This window comes from Venturia canescens, chromosome 7 (genome assembly GCF_019457755.1).
Source record: "Venturia canescens isolate UGA chromosome 7, ASM1945775v1, whole genome shotgun sequence".
In the NCBI taxonomy this organism is placed as follows: domain Eukaryota; kingdom Metazoa; phylum Arthropoda; class Insecta; order Hymenoptera; family Ichneumonidae; genus Venturia; species Venturia canescens.
In genome coordinates, this window is record NC_057427.1 from 5904596 (window position 1) to 5931598 (window position 27003).

The 27003-nt window shown below is 45.7% G+C and overlaps 1 protein-coding gene and 1 long non-coding RNA gene across 4 annotated transcripts in view; one reads left to right on the plus strand and one right to left on the minus strand.

The window, feature by feature from the left end:
- The window catches only part of cv-c (crossveinless c), a 128588-nt gene that overhangs the window by 98642 nt on the left and 2943 nt on the right, over window positions 1-27003 (plus strand). For both annotated transcript variants that reach the window (XM_043423229.1, XM_043423230.1), the window contains 3 exons: window positions 13425-13594; window positions 24825-26565; window positions 26662-26999. In XM_043423229.1, coding sequence (XP_043279164.1) covers window positions 13425-13594; window positions 24825-26565; window positions 26662-26999 — 2249 coding nt within the window. The remainder of the gene's footprint in view (window positions 1-13424; window positions 13595-24824; window positions 26566-26661; window positions 27000-27003) is intronic.
- Window positions 20087-21516, minus strand: LOC122413106 (uncharacterized). Of its 2 annotated transcripts, XR_006261491.1 has the most exons (4): window positions 21450-21516; window positions 21213-21356; window positions 21030-21129; window positions 20087-20735 (listed from the first exon to the last, which is right to left on the minus strand). It is a non-coding gene; the product is annotated as an uncharacterized lncRNA (long non-coding RNA). The 2 variants fall into 2 exon arrangements; XR_006261490.1 differs by having other exon boundaries at window positions 21213-21496.

Below are 27003 nucleotides of genomic sequence, written 5' to 3' on the forward strand. Positions count from 1 at the left end.
GCATCAAGCTGCGAATGTTCGGAGTTTCGTTGCAGCTGGTCGTTCGAATTAAATACTTGCCGGGGCGTAACTAAATTTTCCACGAAATTATTTATCGAGTAGCAAAAGGAAAATGAAAAGTTCTTAACATTCGCTATCTTCATGTGCGCGCGTGTGTATAAATTTGTGAACCCTATCGTCGCTCATCTACAAAGTAAATCTTGGCATAAATCATTGTGCATTCGAGTGAGGTAAATGTGTGACTCGGACCGCCCAACGGGCGAGGAGGAGAGAGAGCCCAAGATGCGCGAAACGAAACGCGGTATTCGCGAGAACTCACGAACCGTCTCTCGTCTCTCAATTTATCGTTTTTCCTACCGGGAGAGTAAATACGCATGCGATACTTTCCTGGCAAATCTTGGCGTTGCCTACGCGAGCTTAATCTCGGCCCGCGGTTCTGAGCTTTTTGTCTTTTCGTTATAAATTATCTCGTGCACGCGAGAATCGACGATGAAAGAGAGGCAACTCTCGGAGCAGCGAGCAGAATGGGGGTGATCGCAGCGTTTCTCTCTTCGATTCAACCAACATATCGTTCTGTTATATGCAGTCGCGAACGATGCCACGCTGTCGACAATCTTGGAGACGTACTGTCTACGGATTCTCGATTCTTCATTTTCTTTTTATTTACTTTTTTTATTCTCTTTTAATCGTCTCTACCGTTAACACATCCACCCACGTTTCCCCCGGTTTCCTCTCTTGGAACACACCGTGCCAACATCATGGCGGAGACACTGTGGCGGATCTTTGTTCCGAGCTCGGACGCGAGCGATGTTGATAGCGTCTTTCAAAAGTTGCCTGCTTCTTGGGCGTTAGTCACAGTCCGGATAATTCCGCAGCGACGGAGTTCTATTTTGTCTTTTTCTACGAAGTGGTTTTGAAAAAACGTCGGTTAATCCGGGATGACCGAGCGACGTACGTCGATAATAGAAAGCTCAAAAAACACGCCCCAATCCTTTGCAGCTATAGTAAATGCGCGTTTATTTTTTCTCGCGCGTTTCCAAGTATCGTTATCGTCTAAATAAAAAGGAAACCCTCGCACAAGAGGGTCTTGCGTCTGTCAATCGTCTATGAATAACTGTCGAGTCTATCAATATCCGTTAGCAAGGATACTCGAACGTGACCAGTGGATGCTGTACCAGATTGGTGAGAGAGCAACAGAGAACGTATGAAAATAGCTCCCTGGCCAACTGGCCACTCGAGAAGCTGACGAGTTAGACCGCCCGATTGACTTTCAGGAGAGGTAAAGTGAAAAAACAAAACGAAAGAAAAGAAAAATTGGAAGACGAAAGAAAATTGAGATATCAGCGAGAGGATGGTTTTGATGCTTGGGTCGAGGCGATGTCTGCAAAACATCCGAACGAGTGCGCACGATGATTTCGTTTGGCGGATCGAGCGTGGCTTAGGGTCTTGAAAATATACGGCCTCGTATCTCTCGCTCTTGGCACCCTAATGACGTAGGTATATGTATATAGAACAACCGATGAGTGGAAGGGCGAGTCAAACGTCATCCAACGCCAGGTGGAACTCTTGTTGAAGTCACCGTGTAGAATAAAAGAGTGAAAGAGGGAATAACAAATTACGAAAATCTTAACTTTGGATTCAGGGCCACGATATCTGGGCGCGTCGAAATTCATTTGTCCACGTTTCATTTCGCTGGCACCTCATCATCAATCGCGAGCGAGGTGTGTGAACCCAGTCGAAGCGACGACATTTCGATTACGCAAACTCGCAGAGAGCATCCATCATTAATTTCATCAATAATGCAACGATGTTATATAATTTTTTAATTTATCCAGGCTTCGGAAGACCGATGTGTATTGCAATAAAAAATTAGTGCAAGTCCGGTTATATACATCGCGGTTTAAGTGACAAGCGTTTATTTCGGTCGGTGACATTGGCCAACGACAAGGAAGAGGAGGGAGGGGAAAGAGATAAAATGAGAAATAAAAATCGAGCGAGAACAGGCGAGCTCGCGCGTGTTCTTAAATATACTGCTGGGAAGGCCGGAACGAGATTCACACAGGCGAGTTTTAAAGCTTGGGAAAAAGAGGAAAAGGATGATGGCGAGTGTAAGCACAAGCGCGATTTTCTCCGGAGTTTTTCCTTCGCCTCCCTCTGCCTCGTGTATATAAGACGGTGCGAACGATCTATTTATGTATACAGCATAACGAATTACTCGTATATACACAGGGAATTGGTACAACGCACTGCTCGAGAACTAGCTCTACAGACATGAATCATTTGAGATTTGATATCGCAGTTTTTTACGATGGAAATAATTATCATGAATCGCGCGTATCGCAAGGTTTCTCTATTTAATCCACCTCGATGCTCGTCTTTCACAGGCGTATCTCAAGGAATAATATCTTCATCGGAGCTCTTTCCAGCGGACATAATTCATGAAAGGAGCACTCGAGCTTCTCTCGATCGAAGAATATTCTCGGATGTGCGACACGTGTCACGCAATTTCATGGAAGCTATTGCAAGAGCGGAAGAATAAAAGGGCGAGATGTATATCCACGGCGTAAAATTAAGATTGAAAGTGCTCGTGGAGAAAGGGAGGAAAAAAGTTGGTTAAATTCAGTCGGAACCTAATATTGGACGGGAGATGAAACGTCTCGAAAGTCCACTGTGCACGTATCGCCGCACCGGGAGAATCTCAGCAAAGCTTTGAACCGCGACGCCATTCCCTAAGTGTCCTGAAGTAGCACTCAAACGTCCCGGACTTTCTTCGCTTGTAAATTTTCATCGCGGAGTGAATCTGCAACATCCTACCGCTGAATTCATATTCCTTCGGCGTGAGAACCACTCCGTTCGTCAAAAGTGACAATTACAGTGACTTTGGCGGCCACTCCAGACGATCCAATTGACATGGGCCGAGGTAAAATCCTTCGATTAAAAATCTCCCTTGAAGAAATAAAATATGTGAGGTTTTGCAGATCGGCCACTGGCCATCCGGCATTGAATAATCTTCAAAGCCAGCCTCTTGAATGTATCGGAAGAACTGCCGACACGACGGTGCGAAGATGACGAGATGAAACAACCTGCTGAGTGTACCAACTATAACACCGCGACACTCGGATTAACTTGCACTCTTTCCCCTTCCGTCTCCGAAACGAAATTCAGCGTATTCCAAAAATACATCGTTTGTGCCCGCAGTATCGTCCAATTTTAACCTCCCGACTACCCGAAATACGACGGTAAATTATCCTACTCGTCCAGAACGCTGAAAAAGCGACGCAACCGTGTGCTCGAAGAAAAAGGCGAAGAGAACGAGCGGCGAGGCAGTGCGGGAGGCTCCTCCGAGGGAGCCGACGAAAAATTGGGCAACTTACCAAAAGCTCTTGGTGAGAGACACGAGTATGTATATACGAAATTAGAGCCCGTCGATCAAAGCTCCGTTATGGCCTATTCGCTTCCTAGATCCAGCGATGATCAACAGTAGGTTTGAAGAAAAAAATCTTCATCATTGTGCGCGATCCAGAGTTGAATGATTTCGAGTTGAAGCTTCTCAGAATTCGAGTTTCGCGGTGCCCGGTTCGATTTCCAGCTCTTCCAAGACTCGAAACAAGGGACGTCGTCGAAGAAATTCACGGGCAAAATACGCCGAGGAAGAACGCGGCGGATTCCAGCGACTGGACTCAGTCCAAGACGACGTTGAACATTGGGGCCGGAGATAAAGGAAGATTGTGGGAATCCTGACGAAAAAGGTCTTTGACACATCTGTTGGTTTGGAGCCAGAAAGTCTCGGTCTCCTCGGGGTCGCTAGTCGCGAATGATCGTACGCAGTGACATTGGCGTTGGCGCAACTTACACCTGGGCTAGAATCGCAGCTGCATCTTTGGATTGTCTTTTAGCGCGTGATTCTTGCTCACTTGGCATAGACACGGGGCGAGGAATTTAGCTCGAAGATCGGGAAAGAATACAAAACAGGCATTGGCATTTGACTCGACGTTATAATTCGTTTCGTCAGATTCAAGTTAACCCTGCTGAAATATTTAAGGCTTGCTCAGAACCGTGTGACATCAATCTTCGCACGTGCGTCTCTTTTGTTCAACTTGACTTCGAATCTGGTACAGCAACCCCGTTGGCGTTTAACTAGTGAAAATTACGGCTTAAATGGAATTGCGCGTGACAGGCAAAAACGAGAAAAGCTGAGGAAGGGAGCAGCAGAGAAGCAAGGAAAGGAGCGACCCAAGAAAATGCACAAAGACGCTAATGCGTTTGGGTTTGTCCAACGCTGCTGCGAGTTCTCCGAAAGATGTCATCTCGTTTAGTTCGCGTGATGTCGTCCGGGCTCCCTCGTCTCGCTTTTCTGCCCGCGCTCTTCCACTTACCTGTTTTTTCTGTTATCCTTAACGTCGAATATTCTCGCTGTTTTGAGAAAATCTTCATTTACGGAACTCGTCAAAATCTTTTGTGCACATTTTCGATTGTGCTTTCTAAAGATTCTTCAATCACTTTTCACTTCAACTTAATTTAGGTGTAAGCACCTATATACGTTGTACACAGCCATCCGACCACGAGCGCGCTTTTCTCTGAAAGAATCGTCAAAGCTCACAAAACCCCAGCGAGACGCAAATTTTTTGTAGAACGCATTTATTTTTTCTAAGTTTACATCGTTCATGGTCGAAGCTCCCTTCCGTTTTCATTCCTGTGAGCCATAAAATACGTCGTGAACCCATAAAAATCTTATCTGTCCCAGAGAACGCACGATTTTTCCCGAAAGCAAAAAAACATGCGAGATCTTTTCCAGAGAATTGTTATGCTCGAGGAAATGACTCAACAAAGCCAATGGATGGCTGATCGAGCACGTGACCCAGTGGCTCTTCGGAAAAAAATAAACCGACAAAAACAAAAATCTTGGGGTTCGAGAATCGAGCTCAATGATTCTTCGGATATTATTTCCTACTGTCACAGCACAGGTGTCGACACTGTTTTTCACTGAAAACGTTGCCATAATTGAGAGCCATACCATGGACAATTTATGGCCCCTGTTGTTTTTCTTTTGCGAGGGTTAATATCTCGAACGCAATTTATTTATCGTCTGGTGAAGGTTGTGAAAGTGACAAATGCTAAATACGTTGTTCACCGTTGATATATTTATACGTATATCTTCATCTCTTAAAGTTAGTGAGAGAACAGGGACACGATTTCGCACGCGTTCGCTTCTTCTTCAACGGTTTCGATATATCGAGCATTGCGATCGGTAAAACTGCGCCAATGTATACAGACATGAATGCATACGGCGTGCTGCACCTAGAGACTGAAAAAGAGAGATGCTTCTCTACCATTTGCTTCACGAAGTTATAGAGTAGTGGGTAAAACGTTCGCAGTAAATCCTTTAATCGACACCTCGCGTGCCTTTATATAAACTCACGAGAAAAAGCTTCTTCTCCTGCTTCGTCTTGCTTTTTTGCTTCTCCTGCCTCCTCTTGTGCTGCTTGTCGTACGATGAGAAAATTCCGGAGCTCTCCGCGAGCACACAAGGTGGATCTTTAGGAGATCCATCGATCACGTGGATGGGACTGGTCCCTCGTTTCTTTCGCGTTTCGAAGAGTAAAAAGTGGTTAGTCCACAACACTGACCCCCCTCTCGCTCTCTCTCTCTCTCTCCCTTGTTTCGATATCTCCACAGCTGATCTTCAGAAACGCGTAGCCCCGCGACCGCTGAGTCTGCCTCTGGCCTATTCATCTTTCGCATCGTTCGAAGCTGCGCACTCTCCCTCATCCGGTATTCATCCCTGTTCCGAATGAGGGGAAAAAATAAATCAGCGAACCGAATCGATTTGTGCTGAATTTCTAGGCCTCATCGCGCACCGCGATTTATTTCTGAGCCCTGCCCATTGTACCTTAATCAGGATGGATCGATCCAATTGCTCGATTATCGCGAATTCAGTCTTATAAAACTTGTGAAAAGTGGATTTTTCAGCCCACGTACATGGGTGTGTATATTAAACGTTCTCCCCGGCACGACGCTGAAGTTTCCAACGTTGGAGTCCAACGAAATGAATGAAAACAAAATAATACATCCATCAGTTTTTCATTTCGCGAATCATAATTGTGTAGATTGAGAAACTACGAAGTATAAATTCGGCAGGAAATAAATTAGATAATTGCTGAAATTATTGAACAATTTTTTAGATCATTTCGTTGGGCTCCAACGTTGGAAACTTCAGCATCATCTCCCCGGTCGTATCCTCCGGGATGTCGAGTAGGCTTTTTATTCCTCAGCTTTTCAACCTCGAGCGATACCTCGCTCCATCACGATCTGTCATCCCACTCAAAATACGGTTGCGAGTGTCATGCAAATTGCGCCTAGCGATTCCAGTCACCGATAGCTAAACCACGTGCACCGGGATCCACTCTCGCGCACCGGGAGCCTCGAGAATCCTCGCATCTTGCGCATAATAAACCGCATAGACAATAGGGCTTGAATATAACTGTTGCGACGCTCCTGTACTATGAAATAACAAAGCCTTCTTGGCTTTTGCATACTCTCACGATATACGTAACGACACGAAGAAGCGAAATTGATGCGAAAAACAGCCCGACTCAATCGGCGTACTTTGATTATCAAACGAATTTCAATATTTCAACGATCTGCCGTTTTTTTTCGAGTTTTCCTACTGAAAAATACGAAAATTTGACTCATAATCATGCAGGAGATCTCTACGTATGTGGCTCCGTGTATCCCCCTCCAGGAGGCCCCCGAGCAGCCCAGTTACGGCGAACTCTTGCCTCCGACTTGAACATCCTCCACCACTTGAAACGTTCGTATGTGTGTGTGTGTGTGTGCGTGTGTGTCGTTCTCTCTTTCTCGCTCCTCCGCATCGACAGAGGTTTCCCTTTCCATCGAGCCACACGCCACAGTCAAGTTCCCCTTTACACGATTCTCTCGTCACTCTTTTCTTCCCCCTCTTCGTAACTTGAGCAGCTACGTTCGTGGCTGAGAGACATACACAGAACAGAAACATACACACTTGTCATGTGCACACACGCTTGTACGAGGAAAGGAACAGAATACGCCCCCACTTTTCGGCAGTTTGCCTCGACGTCGAGCTCTTCTACGGATACTCACGCGCACTGCCGCTAGTTCAAAACCTACCGCTATTCGATAAGGTTGGGGAGTCAGAATACCAACACCACCGCGAGGTTTCCTCAGCCTCGTACGGCCGAGCGAGAACTCTCGTCTTAGTCTTTCGCACACTTTCGTTGCATTAACTTCTCAGCGCGAGAGCATGCGACGATCCGATTCTATAGAACGAGAAGGATCCCGCGCGGTTGGACTGTTTCGCGAATTCGAGCACTTCGCCAAAGGTGCAGAGGGAGGAAAAACTGTGTTTTCCTTCCTTAATCGCGAGTGAACGAATTCTCGGTTTCGTACAATCCGGGCTACGTGTCAATGAACCGTTTGGGTTTATCAATGAGACTCTCGGTGAGCTGATCAGGTGGTCGCGATCGCGGTCCACGTGGACTAACGATTTCTCGATCCATTTATTTCTCGAGCACTGGGAGATTAGATTATATCGAAAATTAAAGAAAATTCATTCTTCGATTTCATTCATTGTTTGTTCGCGTTGTTGTGTGTTCGGGCTGTTTGCTCCGAGAGTTTATCGAGTGACACTGTTTCCCCGTTGGCCGAGATTGAGAGATACTGCACGGGTGAAATATCCTCGTTGTGTCGAGATTTAAAATTGAGCCGGTTACGTTGATACATGGAGAAAAGGAGAAGAAGAGGAAGAAGCCTCGTTCATACTTTTCTAAACAGCCAACGGTAGCCATAATGTGCCGTGAGAATTCACCGAGAGCTCCGAAACCCCATTATCCACGGTGTATATAAACAGACCGGGTTTTACTGGCTCTGAACCCGAGGTTAAGGGGCCGCTTAGCGGCACAACTTCGTACCATCAAGGGAGGCAAAAAACAAAAAATAATCGCACCAACACTCGCGTACGAAGAAAAGATAAATCCTGTTTAAGTGGGCCAGCCACGAATGCACAAACGATTTCATCGGACGGCAATTATGAGAGGCAAGTTATTGAACAACGTTTTACTCCCGATTTCCCGCCTGCCGAAACGTCGCCGCAATTCGATTCCCGAATGCTGAAATAATCGACATTTAAAGACCTCCGAGTATACCTCACTGAATATTGATCATTTGACTTGCGAAAAAACGCACCGGACGAGCGTATATGAAAAGAGCGGAAATATACGGCCAGGGAATCTCGTAAATTGCGTCATGTTAAAACATATATATTTTAATAAAAAATACTCGGCTTAGCATGCAAAAAAGCTCGTCCCACACACGGGAAAAAACACTGTGACGCGACCGTAAAAATCGATGCTTGTAAATTAACGAAAAAATAAAACTAAGAATCGTGATCCTGAGAGACCGATACACATAGTTTTTACACACAATTGCACATCGAGGGAGATTTATTCGAACAGGTTCGAGATCGAGCTACGTGTGTATGAAGCACGCAATACCATGGGCTCGAATGAAGTCATCCGCGTGTCGAATTGACGCGCGCTTCTATTGTATATCATTCTCATTCACGTTCGAGCAGTCACCCACTCCGCCGTTTAGCGTGGGTGTAATTAGATTCAAGCCTCTCAGATGAATCTCCGCGTTATTCGTCTCTCCGAAATGCTTGCCCAACGTATCCGGTAAGCGAGGGCGTCTCGTGGATGTGATTTTCCTTTTAAATCCAGTTTTGCGTTTCCCTTTAATTTCACTGCGATCCTCGTCGCGTGTATTGAAGATCGTCTAAATCGCAATTTCATTTCATAGTATTTTACATTTTTGAATAAACGTTTAAATATCTTTGCGGAGTATTCGAGCGCGTTGTACAGGTTTCTAGCTTGGATCGATCGATCTGAGTATCGCCACGATAATTCGATCGTTCCCCGGACACATGTTCGTGATCAGATGACATTTTAACGACTTCAGGTGCCACAGCAGACTCGACATTTTATTATCTCTCGACGCGAGGCCTTCAACGCTCAATTCACCTGTAGGCAAATCTTTCAATTTTTCGATTCAGTCAACTCGGAATTATGATCTTCGAAAACTTTCAAAAATGGGCTCGCTTCGTTTTTATATCTCTATAAAATAGCGAAGGCTGAATCAAAACGGCAGGCTAGCAGATCGAGCTTAAAATGTCATATATCAAGAGTGTGTGTACACGTTTATTGCACATTTATGTACGTACGATCTCGAGAGCAGAATCCTGTCGTTCCAATCCTTTGAGCCTTTTGTGAGTGTGTCGAGGCTGGGCATTAAACGTAATGATACTCAACATCGCACACTTCATTTTTTTTCTCCATATTCCGAATGAGTCTCGACAAATGCGCGCTTGTATGCCCGCATGTGTTTATATATATACGAGAATGCGGCTGAGCGATCGCGAAGTGCCGTTGCCGATTCGACGATTTAATCGATGACGCAGCAGCAACAGCACCAGCAGCCCAGCGTCCCTGCGCACGAATATATGATCGAATCATCATCTCCTGATTGTTACAAGATCTCAAAGGAGATCTCAAGGGAGATAAAGATCGATGAATTTTACTACGTAATTCTTACGGAGTCACGATTGCTTATGGAATTCTCTCTCTCTCTTTTTTATTCGTGGTTGCTTAAGAAAAATGAAAAAAACAATCAAATAACGAAAACACTTGATTTATCCAGAGGCAACTGCTAAATATTGCTCGATTATTTTCGGCTGGAAATAAATTCGAAAAATCAGTTTTCAAGCGAAGGAACGAGAGCTCCGGTAATCCGAGTCGAAGAAAAAAATCATCAATTCCAGGCTCGCCTCGAAGGGCCAATATTCGCATGGACTTTGCGTATATATTAATACCGGGAAGCGCGTTGATGTACGTACACGGAATATGGTATTCACCACTCATCGGGGAATACGCACGTATTCAGTCGTAAAGTCGAAAGCAAAACGGTGTCGAGTTCCGGTCGTGCGATATTTCGTCCCTCGCCCCCGCCCTTTGCGCACCTCAGAGGCAGGCCAACTCGTGAGTGTTGGAGTAAAATACGCGGCTCATATTTAATGGACCACACGTATGACGCGTTTTACGCGAGCTTGACATTCTTTTGTCCTTCCAACTTAATCCATTACGCTGCTCCGTACGTGCTTAAACGGCATAGAAATTAAAGCGGTCGTGTACGAACGCGTTGTTCCGAAAAAGTATAATTTCCTCTTTCTAATTTCCTCCCGGCGCATTATTTCGCATTCGGTTTCAATGAAAAATGGGCCGTCACGCATGAACGTCGCTCCAAAAGAGTACACGAAACCTGAGGAGATCCCGGATGAATAATTTCGGTTCAGAGCTACAGCAAAATGTCCCATCATAGACTTTTGAGAAGTTTGAGTATTTGAACGACCGGTGGTCGAGACCGGCTGATATACACACATGTTACCTTACAGCCTGTACGGATATTTGTACGGTGAGTCACTCAGAGTACGAAAGAAGTGTCCGTTGCTCGAGCGTGGAACCCCTGGGACGAGCGAATGTTTCATGACAGTTGGGTACGTTAGATCGGCACTGAGACCCAAAGGAGCTCGGTTTACGCGTTGCAGGCCCTGCGAGTAACACCCTTCTGTTTCTCAGCCGCAAATACGTGTACGTGTGTACCGGTGTGTCGTGTGCAGTTGCGGTCACACCGCGGCGAGCGCACAGAAAGGGAACCGCGAAGGGTTTGAAGGCAGAATGCCTTCAAACCTACAAATGAGCCACGCCGCATTTGTTTCGTAGTAGTGTAAAAAGCACGCTTCAGCAATGCGTGGATTCCGAGATAAATTACCAAAAACCGAGCAAGACGATTCGATAAAGGTTTAATCGTTAAATCGCTCCATTTGTGATGAGGTCATCGTCAGGTTAGAGAATGGACAACCTCATAAGTTGCTGCCTGATGTGGTTATTATCCAGGTTTTCAAGAATAACTTTGAAATCAGGCAAACCTGAAATGGTCCTGATCGAGGGGTTGCCAGAATAAGGCCCTACCAACGACCACTTCAATAAGTGAGCTGATTGGGGCTTAGCACTAATCCTGCAAGTGAACAAAAAACTTGCGTTGTCGAAGTGACATTATATATAATGAATTTCACGCAGACAACCACTTGTAATCAATGCTTTTCTTCTGAACATTTTGTCATTGTCATTTGACAAAACCCTGTTGATTATGGTTTTGAAACTCCCGACTCGTGGAGCATTTTATGCTCCATTTTTTAGTCAACTCGAGTATGGCTGTAAACAACCATTATGAAATATCGTGAGGATATTTTTAAATTATTTTTTTTTCGTTGATTTATGGGCAAACATTGGGAACACGAAGAATCGCTCAACGATAAACCGTCAATGTTCGTTTCTCCCTCCTCGCGCTGTCGCCTGGCCCGACCAGGATGCAGTTCCGCGATCCCATATTATAATCTGTGCAGGTATCTAAGTGCGTTGGTGAAGGTACGTAAGAAGAAACGAAAGGGGGAGCGAAGAGCGGGTATCGCGATCTTGGGAGATCGAGAGGCGCATCGACGAATACACGAGTCGTGGCGCGATCGCGCACCAGTCCGATTAATCGATCGGTCTCGAGCGTGTGCGCGCCGCTATTTTATATGTAATGCAGCTTTATAGGACCCGCGATGCCGGGAGCCTCGCGACCCGTTATTGATCGGAATCGGTTCGTGGGACTCGTGGATCGCTGACACCGTTTCGAGTAAACTTGCACCCTTTGGTGTTTGCCCTTCAACCCCCGGGGTGACATTATTCTTGACATATTTTTGTCCCATTCGCACTACGAAAAACACTTTTATTTCGTTCCACGCACAAAATGTTTGTTGCATTCGCGTTCATTCATCGACTAATTAAAACCGTATGAAATCAATAAATATTTTTTCTAATAGAACGCCAACGACGATAAAGCTCTCGCACCGGCGGAACTCTCGATAATTGATTCGTTCGGACTTTACGGTGTACTGGCCCATTCGCCATTATAAATGGCGTCTGTGTGCACGTATGGACACACAAACGAGCGTACGTGTGCGGAGTGTAGTGCGCCGGTAATTAGTACCTCCTAGAAAGCAATCGTTAAGTTTAATTTATTCCTGCGGGTGTTCGCCAGGCGTCCGCGGAGCGGCAAAGTAGCATGCTCTATTGCGGTTAGCATATGGAGCCCTGCTCGATCTCGTTATCGTGATCGACGATAAACTCGCTCTTTTACAGAGTTATACGTTAGCCTGTGTACTCACATTATGAATGTGCGCGCACACAGGGAGACACGAACGCGTACGAACGCCAGTTTCTCGATGCGTAAAGATTCCCGAAGAAAAATGGTTTCGCGATTGAAAAATAAGGCTTCTCCGCGGCGATCACAATCTCTTATTTGAAATGCTTTCTCATCGGGTTCGTTTCAACGATTAATTGCACCCTCGTTTTCTCCCTCGTGATGCTGAGGTTATCACGCTTCGAGAATCGATACCGTACAACACACGTGTATATGAATATGCGGATGCATGCACCGTGGAAATGCATCAAGTGCATCGACACAGTCGTCGGCCGGCCTGGATCTTTCATATTGAAATAAAACATTGGAGGGCTTTTTTATCGCAATTTCTATTCGTTGAGACCGCGCCAATGTCACGACTCGCAATAGCCACATTTTTTAAGCAGTCTCTCGTTAGAAGGACCTGATCAGATCGTCATCCGGAAGTGTCGCTGCAGTTGGAGCTTGTTACTTATAGCTCCGTCCGTCGTAAACTCTTTCTGCATGTGCACGCCATACGTATATATGCTCAAAGGAGACGGGGATCGTATCTCAATGCTCGTTGAGAGAGTCCCCGACCTTGTGCGAACAGCTCGTTTCACGAATTGGTATTAGTAGGTATGAAAAGCTAGAGACTAGACGATAAACAAAATCCCTTCTCACCCCCACCGCACGAGACTCGCTTTGCATTAGCTCCACGATCGTATCGAAACCGATCGCGCGTTCTACTTTTCTCATCCGTCACGATCTCGAGCGACACGGGGTTGTACTCGACGTATTTGAACCTCGCTTCCATCTCTTTTCCTACCGATCCCCTTTTGCTCCATTCCGGCCTGGTCGTGCCCCACAATGTTTGCCCCGGCGAGGAGCAAGAGCGACGAGATCGCGCGAGCGTGGTAATGGATCATGGATGTAGGTCGTCCGTGTTGCGCAATCCGCTGCTGCGCGCGACGATCACGAACAAACTCCTGCTCTCAACCCCCCGTACCTTTCGACATTGATATGATTTTCGATACTTTAAAACTCATTCAAGAGATATCCTCCGCGGAATTAATCCAACCCACATCGCCTCATTTCCATATTTCATGTTTGTTTCGCTCATTATTTTACAGACTATCAGTTTCCAATCGACGTGTCCGGGGTGGCGAAGGACCATCCGTTCCTTGAAGCCGACTCGTTGCAGAGTCTCTTCCGTCGACTTCACGCCCTCAATCGTTGCGCGAACATGAAGCTCGACACCCACCATCACAGCCACCACCACAGCACCAATCACGACAAAAGCGTAAGTACTAATTTTCAGATCAATTTGCACTTCTTAATGCGCTCATTGGCTGGAAGAAAATCTAGCGAAAACGCAGCTTCCTTGGGGTAGAAAATTAACGAAACTTTGAGAAGCCATTCACGTGCGCGTCAACAAGACGAAAACTTTATCGCGCGCAATCTCTGCAAAAGTTGCCGACCGCGCGGGAGAAAGGGACTGGGAAATACCCGAAAAATAAACCTGCTCCGCTGCTGGCATCCACCTGAGATCGTCTATCGCTACGAATTTTCCAAGAATCTTGGGAAAAGTGTGTCCCGACTTTGCCACCGAGAAATACCGAGCTAAGATCGTATCTAATAGAAAAATTAATGACGAAACATCATTTTTGGCATTCATTTTTCAACGAAGATATGCGAAATGTTTTCAAAAATGTGCGTGCTCTACGTCCGATAAAATCGAGGGGCCGGTACAGTTTTTATCAAGATTTTTTGCCTCAAAACTTCCGTTCTGAAAGAACGAAATATTTACTATAAAAATGGTAATCGCTGCTTCTTCGCTCCTGGGAGAAAACAACGATGAATATCGAACCACACAAATATCTTTGGTGCTGGAAGAACTTTTTTATTGACCCTCGACACGCTTTCTCGCAAGTCCGAAACGGGCAACGATTCGAACCCACGTTCATTTCGTTTCATTTTCATTTTTATTTTTCATACGTTATATATATATTCTTATGAATGTATATTCACGTATATTTATATACACGTATGCGCAGTCACATATCAAAACGAGAATGTCGCGAACGATTCTCTCCCTCGTAGCGTTGCAGTTTGTATAACGAGCCGCGAACGATTTGATAGATCATATTGTCAGATCCGTACGAACTCCACGACTTTCATGCCCATAAACGGTTTTGACGAGTCCCCGCGCTCTTGTATGCACTTTGTACGAGGCTTCTCGTACGATTGCACTCGTTATCCGCCAACTCCTTGTCTCCCATCCTCTCTTGCCTCGATCCTTGAACAAAATATAAAAACATCGCGTAGAAACGCGACCCAAAAACCCGGTAAGGCGGTGCCTAAAATCGTATCCTTGCAGAAAGCGAAATAAAAAAAAAAAAAATTGTCTTTTTTGAAGGGAACAATTCATCGTGACGACGACTTTTCACTTTTTTACTCAAATCAAATTCGAACGCTGCTTCGATGAGGCACCACGAAAACGTGAAAAAACTGATCCACAAATTTTCCAATTGTTCATGATTCATGGCTCGTCAGCATTGATTATTGTCGTTACTAAAATGACAACATTGCGTTGCGTATTCGAACGCCGTTCACCGCGTGTCCAACACAGCGATACGTCATCGACGTCGCTTTCACTTTTGTCCGAAAATTCGACCAGTCATTCGATGATTACAGGCGTGATGACTATTGCGCGAATGTAGCAAAAGATCGTAAATCTACTAGCAAACGTTGATCTCGCGTGCTGGGGGTTTGTCGAATAATTTAATGAGGGAAAACGAAATTGATCATAGAATTTATGTATACAAATTGATCGAACAACAAAACGATGAGGAAAAATTGCTCAATTGTTTGTTCGTATTTAAACTCGTTGACGAGTCGTATGCGATCAATAATAACTCGCAACTTTTCGAAATCGATTTCTTTGATTTTGAAACGTTTCTATACCGAGAATAATCGACGTTACATTCTTCATTATTCATGACTCAGTTAAACATAAAAGAATTGAGAACAAAAGCGAAATGACGCGTGTAAACTCAACAGTCGAAATGATTTCGGTCGAGCCAGTCGATTCGTGTAATTCGTGACTTTCGGCAGGAGTTTCGACGCTCTTTTCTCCGTCGTCATGAACGCGCCAAGATCCCTAGGAATCGAGGTCTCGCTCGCCTGCCACTGCGTATTCTCCCGTTTCCCGAGCGCACAATCTCCGAGTAATAACGCTCGTATTGTGTGTCAGTTTCATAATAGCGGTACCCGGGGCCATCTATTTGGTCAATTACAACACACATATACGCGTGTACTCGAAGGTGCGCACATGGAGAGATCGTCGATCAAACGCCGCGGGCCTAGATGCGTGTGCTTTTCATTCTTACTTTTTTGTTTTCTCTTAATTTCCTCTCCCCCCTCCGGCGGTGGCATTCCCTCGCTTTCCTTTCTTTCGCTCTTTGACGCCGTGCGCGCATCAACTCCACCTTCTCATTTAGCCACTTTTAATGCGATACTTTCGATCTGCTTGCGCGAGGAGCTCGAATAAGACGCGGTGCGCGAGAAGTTCCCGCGTTTAACAAACCCACGTGTGTTTCACCCTTGGAGACTTGGAAGCAGATAATAAAGGCACCTTTCACTCGGCCAAAAATTTCATTCGAACACGTGCGAAACCTGGGACTTTCATTTTATAAATTTATTATCGCGGGCTCATAAGTCTATTCTCGAGGGCTCGGAATGTAACGGGAGATAAAACGAAAAGGCGAGAGTTTTACTACGAAACATTTTTCCCCTTATTTACAATAATATTATGCAGTAATAAATCAAATGTGGAATTTGTTAAATATTTAACCGATGAAACAGACAATGCGAGCCCATAAAATGTTGCGCAATGGATGTTTGCTTTGGGAAAATGTTCTCGAGCACGCATATATTTTCGATCGTCCCAAGAATTTCGTACTGCAAGCACATGGATCCTCTTAGCTATATTCGTACAGCGTATTTCATACACTTCGTACATCGCGGTACGCACGGCGCATGCGTATATACACACGCACACGATAAAGAGCGCAGCAGGCAACCGTAATTACTCACGCATCCGCGGCCTCGCCGCCTTTTCTGCGTATAAAAGTGGTGTAAACTGGTCGAGTGCACTCGACGTTGCTGCAGTTTGCACGGCGCTTCGATCTCTCCCTCCCGCTCTCTCTCTCTCTCTCTCTCTCTCTCTCTCTCTCTCTCTCGCACTCTCGCGAAATAGCAGCCAGACTGCGCGGCACGGTTTCGATCACCTGCGCTTACCTTGATGCAACTCGCGCGCCTCGTTGTTCGACATCGTTTCTCTCTATCGAGAGGAATCGCGTCGCGAATCTACCGACATTTTCGATTCCTCTCGTTTACGGGGGGGGATATATTTCCGAGGTACAAAAACTTTCAATAACGTCGCGACGACGAGTGGAAAAAACTATTCGCGCCGACTCGATCTTCCGCGCTCTTTCGTTCCTCGCATTCCACAATTATAATGCTCCTCCGTTTTCCCCATCGATTGTTCAAAAGATACGAATGAATTGGGAGCTGCGTGCAGTCGCGTGTGCAAAACCCTCCGGTTTTAATCACCGATATCAATGTTACGTTGATATTAATTTTATCGATGTCTGTAGAGCGTATATACGGGGAGGAAGAAAATGTCGAAACGAGGAGATAGGGCGAGACTCTTTCGTTCATGTACTCGCACGGACACACCGAAGAAGCATTTCGCATCGGTGAGACCCTCCCTCCCCCTCCGACACACTCCTCACTCGCCAATTTATCACAACCGGTTCTCCGTACAACTTGCGCTGTCTTTTTCTTGTCCACGTCAGAAATGATTCTATATATACGTGGTGGGTGCATCGTATCGTAGTTTGCGGTACGTATTAAGGAGCGATCAAAGTACCTTCGAGTTACGCGCGAGCGTACTTACCGATCTCGTTGAATAATTCATTTTTCTTTTAATTTATTTCTCTTTTTCGCTGTGATCGTCTCTCCGCAGTACATTTTCGAAAAGATAATTAATCGCCGCACTCGAGGGATTTTTGGAAATGACCTCTTTGCTTATTTTTCAATATATTTTTCGATGCACGATTATGACTTTCGCTGCGGCACTATTTATGCGGTTTGTTGATGCTTTTTTCCCCAACTTATTTACCATAGAAATGAAGGAAAACTGGTTTCGTCGTATTCATGAGAATTTTATCCAAGAGCACTCATTTCTTTATCCAATTAATTCGGGCCGTTTGATGTCGACAGGCTTTTTTCGGTATATTCAATACGAGAGGAGTGATCGTTTTTTTGAAAGTTTCAATATTATTTAAAGAAAAGAGCGAGTCCGGGAGAGGCGTATCGGGATTTCATATTGATTATGAAGAAGAATTATCACTTTGACGAGCTCATTTCACTATTCGAGCGAAATGTTCGAAGAATAACGACTGTTTATCTGGTGCAATAAATAACGAGATAAATAAATGTTGTATTTTGTATGAATAATCGAGCGGAGTTATGTCTGAAGAAATAAATTTTAATAGTTTCTCGCTCGTCGAGCCGTTAATTTTCCCTCGTTGTGCCAGGATCGATGGAAAAAAAACGATAAAAACGTGGCCGCGGTGTTGCAATTATCGAGCACCTTGTTGAGACACGACCGCGTTCACGTCGTGAAAAATTGTTCGTTTTTTGCCCACCGGACGAATTACCATTTATCGCACACAATATGAACCTTGGCTCATACGAGTAAGCGTTTCTTCATCTTCTTCTTCTTCTTTTATAAATACTTTAAATAAAATAGTTTAACGAGGAAGCTGGTGAGAAAATTAATATAGAGCCCCGACCGGAAGTGGCGATTGGAGTGGAAAACTTCGCTCGGAAGACTGGCCGACATATCTCGGCCGCGCGACGAGTTAGTATATTATAACATACAAAGAAATATCTTGTGAGCGATGCATGAGAAGGAGAGAAGAGGATTCCGCTCGCTAAACACGAGGCCAAGGTAAAAAAAATTGCTGCTCGTCGTTTTCTTTTTTCTCTTCCTCTCTCGCTCTTCTCTCTTAATTCTCCTCACGAGTTCGCGCGGCGTTTTCTAAGTCGCGAATTAAACCGTTATAACGATCTCTGATACGAAGCTGTGTATATTCACAGCTCTCGTATTCATTCGTACATACGAAGATACGCGTGTGTTCGGTACTGCAAAGGCCCTAGGGCGCTTCAAGATTAACGCTTCGCGTTTACCAGCAAAATAACGAACAACATCTCTTCCATCAGAGCGCATAGTACTCTCATTCATCCTTCGGCCTCGTCATTCTTTCCCCACTTTCAACCCCATCCAAAGAATACTCCACTCGTCACAGGAGTTCAGAAAGCCTTTAGAAATAAAAACAGAACAAATTTTACGTCATCAGGACCGAACGAAGCACACCTAATCAGGTCACAGATTCGTAATCTCTGATCACGTCGCTTTTTCTCATTTAACCCTACGACTCCCGCGCTTTTTCTCCTTCAAAATCACCAAAGCAAATAGTAATCCTACGTGTACTCCGGGCTATAGGTTATTTGCAAGCCTAAACACCTCGATACCGTAATGATTGGACGTTGCCCAATCCAGGCTACAGACTTTCCAGCTCCACGCGGTCCTTTGTCCCGTAGACACGAAACTGCTGCAAACTTGCACCCACGAAAATGTCCACTGTCTAAAACTTCAAAATTCCTTTCCTCCCATTCCAATTTGCCCATTTTTCTATGATAATATTTGATTTTTCAATTTTTCAAATGATCGTTATCGATTACCAATAAATCGTTACCCCTAAAAAGTCTCGTTGTAACATTCATGCACGAAATAAAGAGTTTTTAAAAGTCCAAGTGCATATTTGCACCAGTCCGGTGCGAGCGTGTGATCTCAAAGGGAGTGTGGCGTCCACGGATTATGCCTCGGACCATGCCTTAGTATTAGCTTCCTACACATTTCGTTTTGGAAGTGAGAGAACATACGTTTACGAAGAGCTTCATTAGACTGTCATTGCGTGAATGTGTGCGGGTATGAGTATGTTTCAAGATGATTTTCTCCGCGGTGGAAGCATGCGATCGAGTTGACGAGAGCGATGAGAGGGTCATCATCCGCTTGAGTCAATATATAAACTGGTGAGGAACGAGAGAAGTCGTCCAGACTGCGTGGCAGCGAGAAATACTCCGCCCGACGCTGTACAAAGTGCGCTCGAATATAAGCGAGTATAACATGCGGATATATATACGAACATGTACATTTGTCCGGATACCTTTGTATAATACACGTGAATTTATGAAGACGTGCAATTTTCCAATCGTGCGAACGAAACGAGCTCCCTTGGAAGAGCTTCGTAAAAACCAAGGGAATAGGCCACGCCGGATTTAATGTAACCGAACACAGATACTTTAAATGTACGGAATTATTTATTTATCGGGTTGCACACATCGCGGCCGAACAATGATTAACGGCAGCGGCGTGAAAGCGATTGGAATTTATGAGGAGCGAACGAGACCACCGATGTCAACTGCTAAGTAAACGCGGCTTGTTAAGCAGGAAAAAGTATACGAGTATGGAGTGCTTTATTCATTCATATACATACATATAAATGCGTGTGTGCGCGATTGTACATATTTGTATGTATACATAAAGTAGAGAGCAGGTAGTGAAGAACTCGTCTCGGTGTCGTTTGCTTCCTCGTCCATAAAAGCAATCGAGGAAATGGGAAAGTGTACGCGGAGCAGCCTCAGATTGAATTCGAGCGTATAAGCTTTTTGTTTTTATCGAAAGATTTTGAGGGAAGCCGCAACATGTAATAAATCGTTGAGCTAATCATCGGTAAATATAAATTAATCAAAGTAGCATGAAAACAAACGAAAATGATGTTTCGGTCGTGGCGGAATCGAAAGAAACGAGGGTGCTTATTTAAACGCCATCAATCAATTGCAACCGCTCGTTAGCAATGACACTCCGACTACTCCTCGCAGAAACACACTTTTTATATTATGGAATTGCGAGAGAAAGAGAGAGAGAGAGGGATTCGTACACGAAATGCATGTGGAAATACCGCAACCGGATGTATCGCATTGGTCTGTACGCGCTCGAGAAAATCGCGAGAGAAAAATACACTCAACGAGACTTCAATACAGCTACGAGCAACCTCCACGCATCCCTCCTTCTTTATTTCTCTATAACGCATACGCGCATATACTCATACACTCTTAATAATCCTCCACGGATAAACCAGACTGCCTGGCACGGCGAGAATCAACGAGGCTGATGCATGTCTGTCCTCGGAAAAACTTGTTCATCGAGCCCATTGAAAAATTCCAAGCATCACATTTATACGCAGCCCCTGCACAGCCATTTCTATATGGGCGATTCTACGCTGAGACGACAGTTTCGTTTGACTTTTCTGAAAAACGAAATATCACTGGAATTTACTAGTTTTCTCAGCGGCTCTCCCATTCTCATCGCAACTGCTTTCAAGCAAATTCCTCAAAACTAACGCGACTTTAATCAGCACTTTGAAGGAATGCTCAAAAACGTTTGTGCGCACGATTTCCTTCGAATATGTGAAACGACTCATGCAGTCGACGTAGGAAGGATTTTTATTCGCATCGAAATGTGTGGGCAACTTGGAACAGTGTAATATTGGTGTGTGTGTCGAGTGTACATAAGCATATACGTATAGAAAAGTAGCTATTACCTGGTTATGTGGAAACAGTCCACTTCGAGGCCTACTGAATTAAAGAAATATTCCGCAGTCGATCGAAATACCAGTACGATGCCAACGAGAATGTGTGATTCTGGGAAAGAGGATTAAAAAAATCTAATAAAACGAGATTTTTCTTGGCGTGTGACAACGATATTTTGTTGAAAACGAGGCTACCTCGAGGAGCTGTAGACTGTATGGTGTGTTAAACTCTCGAGGAATGAGATGCGGGAGAAAAGAATTCCGCGGATCGAAACCTTGATCGAATCGAAGATTTTTCATCTCGTGTTTCTTTTTTACCGAACTTTTATATATCTCATTCTGTAAATGAATTAAGAAAATCGGAGTAAATATTATATTTTTCATTGGAATATGGGCACACGCACGATGGATCTATGGACAAGTAACGTGTACATTGCGACGCGTTGTCCCTCGCGTTTCGTCGCGAGGCCGCGAGATCGGGATCGCTTCGAGACTCACCTGGAATCCCGATCTTGCCCACACACGCACGTTCTTATACCTCTCGTGGATCCCTCTCTCTCGTTTGATCGATAGAGGAGGACTCGCCGGGAACGAGTACGTGCCTCGACTTACTTTCGAGTTTACTCGAGCAAAGATACACCTTAATATATATTTTGCCTTCGGTATATCGTCTATACGTTCGTACACTCGGGACCGTACGAATTCACTGAATTGTCCTTAATTTAAAAGCATTGTGAGAACAAATAATCAGCTCGCGTTAAAAATCCCGCGAATAATTCGTTATTTCCACGCTCTTTGAACTCACTTCGTTCACGTAAACTGACTAAATTCAAAGGAATATATAAATATACTTGTAAGCATGGGCGCGAGGTTCCCTCATCTCTCTGACTTCTCGTTGTCACGGCCTACGTGGAGCGGATCAAAGCGAGAACGGACGATCCGTTGGTCCTTCCCGCAAGCCAATTACCGCGCGATCTCTGCCAGCCTCACAAGACGCAAAGAAGTGCCGCAATCGCTGCTATACACACACACGCGCGCACACGCACCTAAAAACTATACATAAATATACATTCCATGTATACACAGGCATATATAGATATATACAGGAACTGCAGATGAAGTGAAACCGTTAAATTAATACGTTGAGACGAGCCGACCGAGTAATTGACGGTTACGGGCTGCGCTTTCCTCGCCGAGTGTTCGGCTGTTATCCTTAAGCCCTTTAAAACTCTTTTCAACCGCGCGACGCGTATATATATATTTTCCACTATTCAATACACTACGGAAAAAAGCCTTTTTTAGTAAATTACCCGCATATCTACCCTGCGCACGTTCGAAAGAGCTCGCGAAAAACACGAAAAATAAAAGCACTTAAAAAACACTTTCCACTCGATAACCTCCGCAGCTTTTTCGGCGGCTTTTATTTTCAGCTCAAATTTTTCAAATCATTTTTCAACGCTCCAGGCTATACGTCGCTCAATAATTCTGGGCTGGGCACAGTGTTTTTTTCGACTTAGACGCGACAATGGCTCTCATCCGCATCATCAATTATTCAATTACGAATTTTAGTAACGTTCGATCCCTCCGATTTCTACATTTTTATCGAGCGATTAAGTTTTAGCTTCGCCCCATCAACAGAGTTTATTAATGCACAAATATGATTACACGTATATGTCCGGGCGCAAATACAGACGGAAGTGACGCTGTCTGGGTGCGGGAGATAGGCACGCCTCGACGAGCTCAACGAACTTGCGAAAATAGCTCACGTATATACCTTATACGTACACGTATTGTACATTATACGCGTCTACTGTGTCTGCTGCAAATGTATGGAGAAACTATGTATTCATATAGACACAGGAGTGTGGCTCTTCTCGTACACTTGAATCGTCACGCAGCGGCGTTAACACCCCGGAACGGAAATATGCAGATAGATACAGCGAAGCGAGCAGGGAGAGTGAGGGAGTTAACCACTTGCATATGCGAAGGTAATCTCAGACGCGGAGCATGCGGGTCGTCCATCTCGTTCGGGTTACGATATGTGTGCCTAATGTACACACATATACGCGCGATGTCCATATACGAAGGAATTCATTCCATTTGGCCTCTTCGCGTGGAGCATTGTGCCAGGCAGGATCCTGGAATTTCTAAGCATCTCGTCACCTCCATCGACATTTAAAAGCTCGTTCATCCTTAACTTTTTCCCATGGGCCATTGCTCGAGCGTTCGTCGCAGGATATTTTGTACCTTGGAAAAAGAAATGTTGAGCTTCTCCTCATACTTCAAGCAAAACGGCTCTTTTGATTTACAAGCATCATGCACAACCGATAATTCACGATAATCGAATGTTCCTTTCGGCCGAAAGAACACTCGCGAGAGACGTTTTATCGTGCTCGCATGCGGACAGACGCACTCGCGTATGCATAAGTCGTCCGTGTGTCACGTGGACACATGTCACGAAATGATTAAGAGCCACGGTTATCTCGCGCGTAAACGGACGTCATCGCTCCTCGCTAAAGTTCACCGCGCCTCGCATTTTGGCCCGCGGAAATTCTCGAAAAATACCCGTCGACCGACACTCTCTGCTACAACGCGAACGATTCGAGGCCGATGTGAAAAAAGAAAGGAATAAAAAGAACAACGTCGGAGGCACCCGGCCAGCCAGAGACTCGGCGCTTCGTCAAAACCCCGTATAACCTTTTGGCCAATCGCTTTACAAAATGCACTCACCTCTGTCTCTCTCTCTCTCCCTCGCTTCGCTTACAATATTTGCTCGCGTGGGCGTGCATGCTCTTCCCCTAAATTACGAATATGTCCCACGACCGCAACTTATGCGTACACACTACTATACGCATGTTTAGACGTCGCTCAACGACGTGATATTTTCATGAATTTCGATTCTGCAATCGAGCGAGTTGGAAACGTCACACGGAACCGTTTTTCTTAGGCTCCTCTCGCCGGGGCGAGAACCCCGGACCCACTTACAGTTGCGCGTATTTTTAGCCGGCCCACTTTTCTACCTCCTCCGAAGATTTTTCTAATTTTCGATTGAACGCAATCGCACCGAGACGCCATCGACGTCGCCTCTTCCCTCCCTCGTTCCCTCCTGATCTCTTTTTCCGGAGGAGCACACAATGCTTCGACAACTCTTTCGTCCTAAAGTCTGAAGAAACGGTACGAATTATTGTGTCGCGAGGTTGCCACATGGACCACTCGAGAAAGTCCGGAAAAGACACGTAGCCCGACACGATATAGGCACGGAAGAACAACAAAAAAACGGTTTTGTTGAAAAAATGGACCTTTTTAACAGTGAATAGCTCACTTGCCCTCCTTGACTTGAGTAACACGATATCTCGAGTCTACTAGAATTCATCCTAGAGTTATACACCGTAAGATACGTGTGTATATGTGCGATGTGGGTATGTATATTCATGTAGCGATCGGTAAGCCAGAGAGAAGCAAAAGGATCTGACGCCGCAGCGGCCCCACCGCGGTGAAACTAGGTCCATTGTCGCACGGGGTCAGGTCACCGTGCCATAAATTCACTTCTCGTGACAAAGGCGTAAAGTTTCGTAACGTAAATCCCCTGTGAACTATCTCCCTCGAACATGCACATAATCACGAGGAGCCTAATATTCTAAACAATCATGTAGGCAATTCACCTTTGTTTGGGTAATAATTTCTCGTGAATTATTAAATGTGGCACGAATGCACTGTCAATGTGGACGTGGCTTTTGTCCGGGGATCTTGAGAAGTTGATGAGGAAACGCGCTATTTTGACCTTCTCCCGTTGTTGCTGTGTTGCAGGCTCCCGGCGAAGACTCCGACGAGGACACACAATGCGCGCTGAGTGAAAATTGGACCTTCGAGAAAAAAACTCGCCGATGGTCAAGAGTGGGTGACATCAGTCAGAGCAACGTCGAGAGGTTGCAGGCGATAGCTGGCCAACATTTACAATCGGAGGAGGAATCGATGGAGGATCGCGTCGAGGTTCAAGAGGGAGATGACACGATGCTGGATTCCATGCGGTATCGGAGCCTACCGACCGGACCGATAGCGGATGATCTCAGCCCCCGATTTCGTAGGACCGGATCGGAGAGGCTGCGCGACGGTGCCAAAGCGTTTCTTCGACGGGTCGAGTCGTTGAAGTCGCGCCGGAGAAAGCGTCAGAATCGCGAGGGTGTTGTGATCAGCGGGCCTCAAGTTTTGGACGTGATATCGATGCAGCGGAAGATGAAGGATCTGAACTGCGTCGATGTGTCGCCGACGGGGGTGCTGCCGCCGGTATCACTGGGCGATCTTTTGCCACCTTCACCACTTCCAAGAGCCACGTCACCGCTGACCGTTCCCTCGTCACCTTATCACCTGGCCTTGTCCGGCATGAGCAACGTTCATTCCGTCAGTCCATTCGGCGATGATTCGTCGAGCTACTGCTCCGACGGGTCTCAAGGTGGTGGACCGACTCCAATACCAACGCGAACGAAACTCAACAAGGCGCGGAGGTTCCTAAACCGTGGGAGGGAGGATCAAGGCGCTCTGAGCGATTCGGAGTGCCAGCCAACCAGTTGGAGACACAAATATCTCAAAGACGCGAACAGCAATCACACCAAAGTACTCGCGTACGTGAACGCGCATCAACAAAGCGCCAAAGAAGCGTCGACATCACCTTCCAAAATGTCCGGTGGTATTGGCTCCCGAGCAAGCAGTCTCAACCTCGGCAAAGATTCCCAAAGATACCGGGACAAGTTTTCACAGAATCAGGAACGTTTTAACGAGGACAAATTGAGCCCTGTCGCGAAACGCGATGACAAACTCCACAAGAGTTTCCGTCACGAGAGGGACGAGAGCCAGTTCACTGATAACAAAACTATCGCCAAAGAGGTTACGGTCTATCGAGAAAAATCACGATCGAGAAGTTCCGAACTCGCTGGAAGTCAGGAAAGCAGTTCCACCGCACCGAGTCGTGATTCCGATCACGAGGAAGACTCGCCACGACACAAGGGTAACGTCGTTAGATGGCACAGCTTCCAACGAGGCTCTCTCTATCCAGAACCTCTGGATCCACTTTGTTCAAGAGCAATGGCTTCCATGTCCTGCGGACAATTGTTGGTTCTACGAAAATTAGCTCTCCTCAAACTAACGGCTTGCATGGAACGCTACTGCCCCACTCACCGGACCGGATGGAACTGGGAATTGCCGAAATTCATCAGGAAAATCAAAACTCCCGATTACAAGGACAAAACCGTATTCGGAGTCCCTCTGTTGCTCTCGTTGCAACGGACCGGACAGGCTCTACCAAAGTGCATACAAATCGCTCTCCGATGGCTGAGGGCCAACGCTCTCGATCAAGTCGGCATATTCCGCAAAAGCGGCGTTCGATCCCGCATTCAAAAACTCAAAGTCATGACCGAGACTCAAGGCGATGCCATTAATTTCGACGGTCAACAGGCCTTCGACGTTGCCGATCTTGTCAAACAGTATTTCCGCGAGTTACCCGAGGCACTGCTCACCAACAAACTCTCCGAGACTTTCATCGCGATATTCCAACGTAAGTTCCCATTTCCCCGAGACCAACCCGGAACCAACCTCGCGATCGGAGTTTATTAATCATTTATTTTCCTTACTTTCATTTTTATTTGTAAAGATGTACCTATCGAGCTTCGTCCCGATGCTGTACAATCGGTGCTGCTCCTGCTGCCCGACGAGCATCGCGAGGCTCTCGAGACACTGCTAGACTTTCTCAATCACGTAGCGACCAATTCACCCTACAATCAGATGACAGCATCGAATCTAGCGGTTTGCCTCGCACCGAGCCTCTTCCACTTCAATCACAGCAATCCGAACGTCACCAACAGATCCAGCAGCGTATCACCTCGCCGGCGAAAGACCGTCGGTATTCCCGATCAGAGAGAACTATCCGAAAACAAAGCCGCTCACGATTGTCTATTGTATCTCATCAAAATGCATCGTGAACTTTTTATGGTAA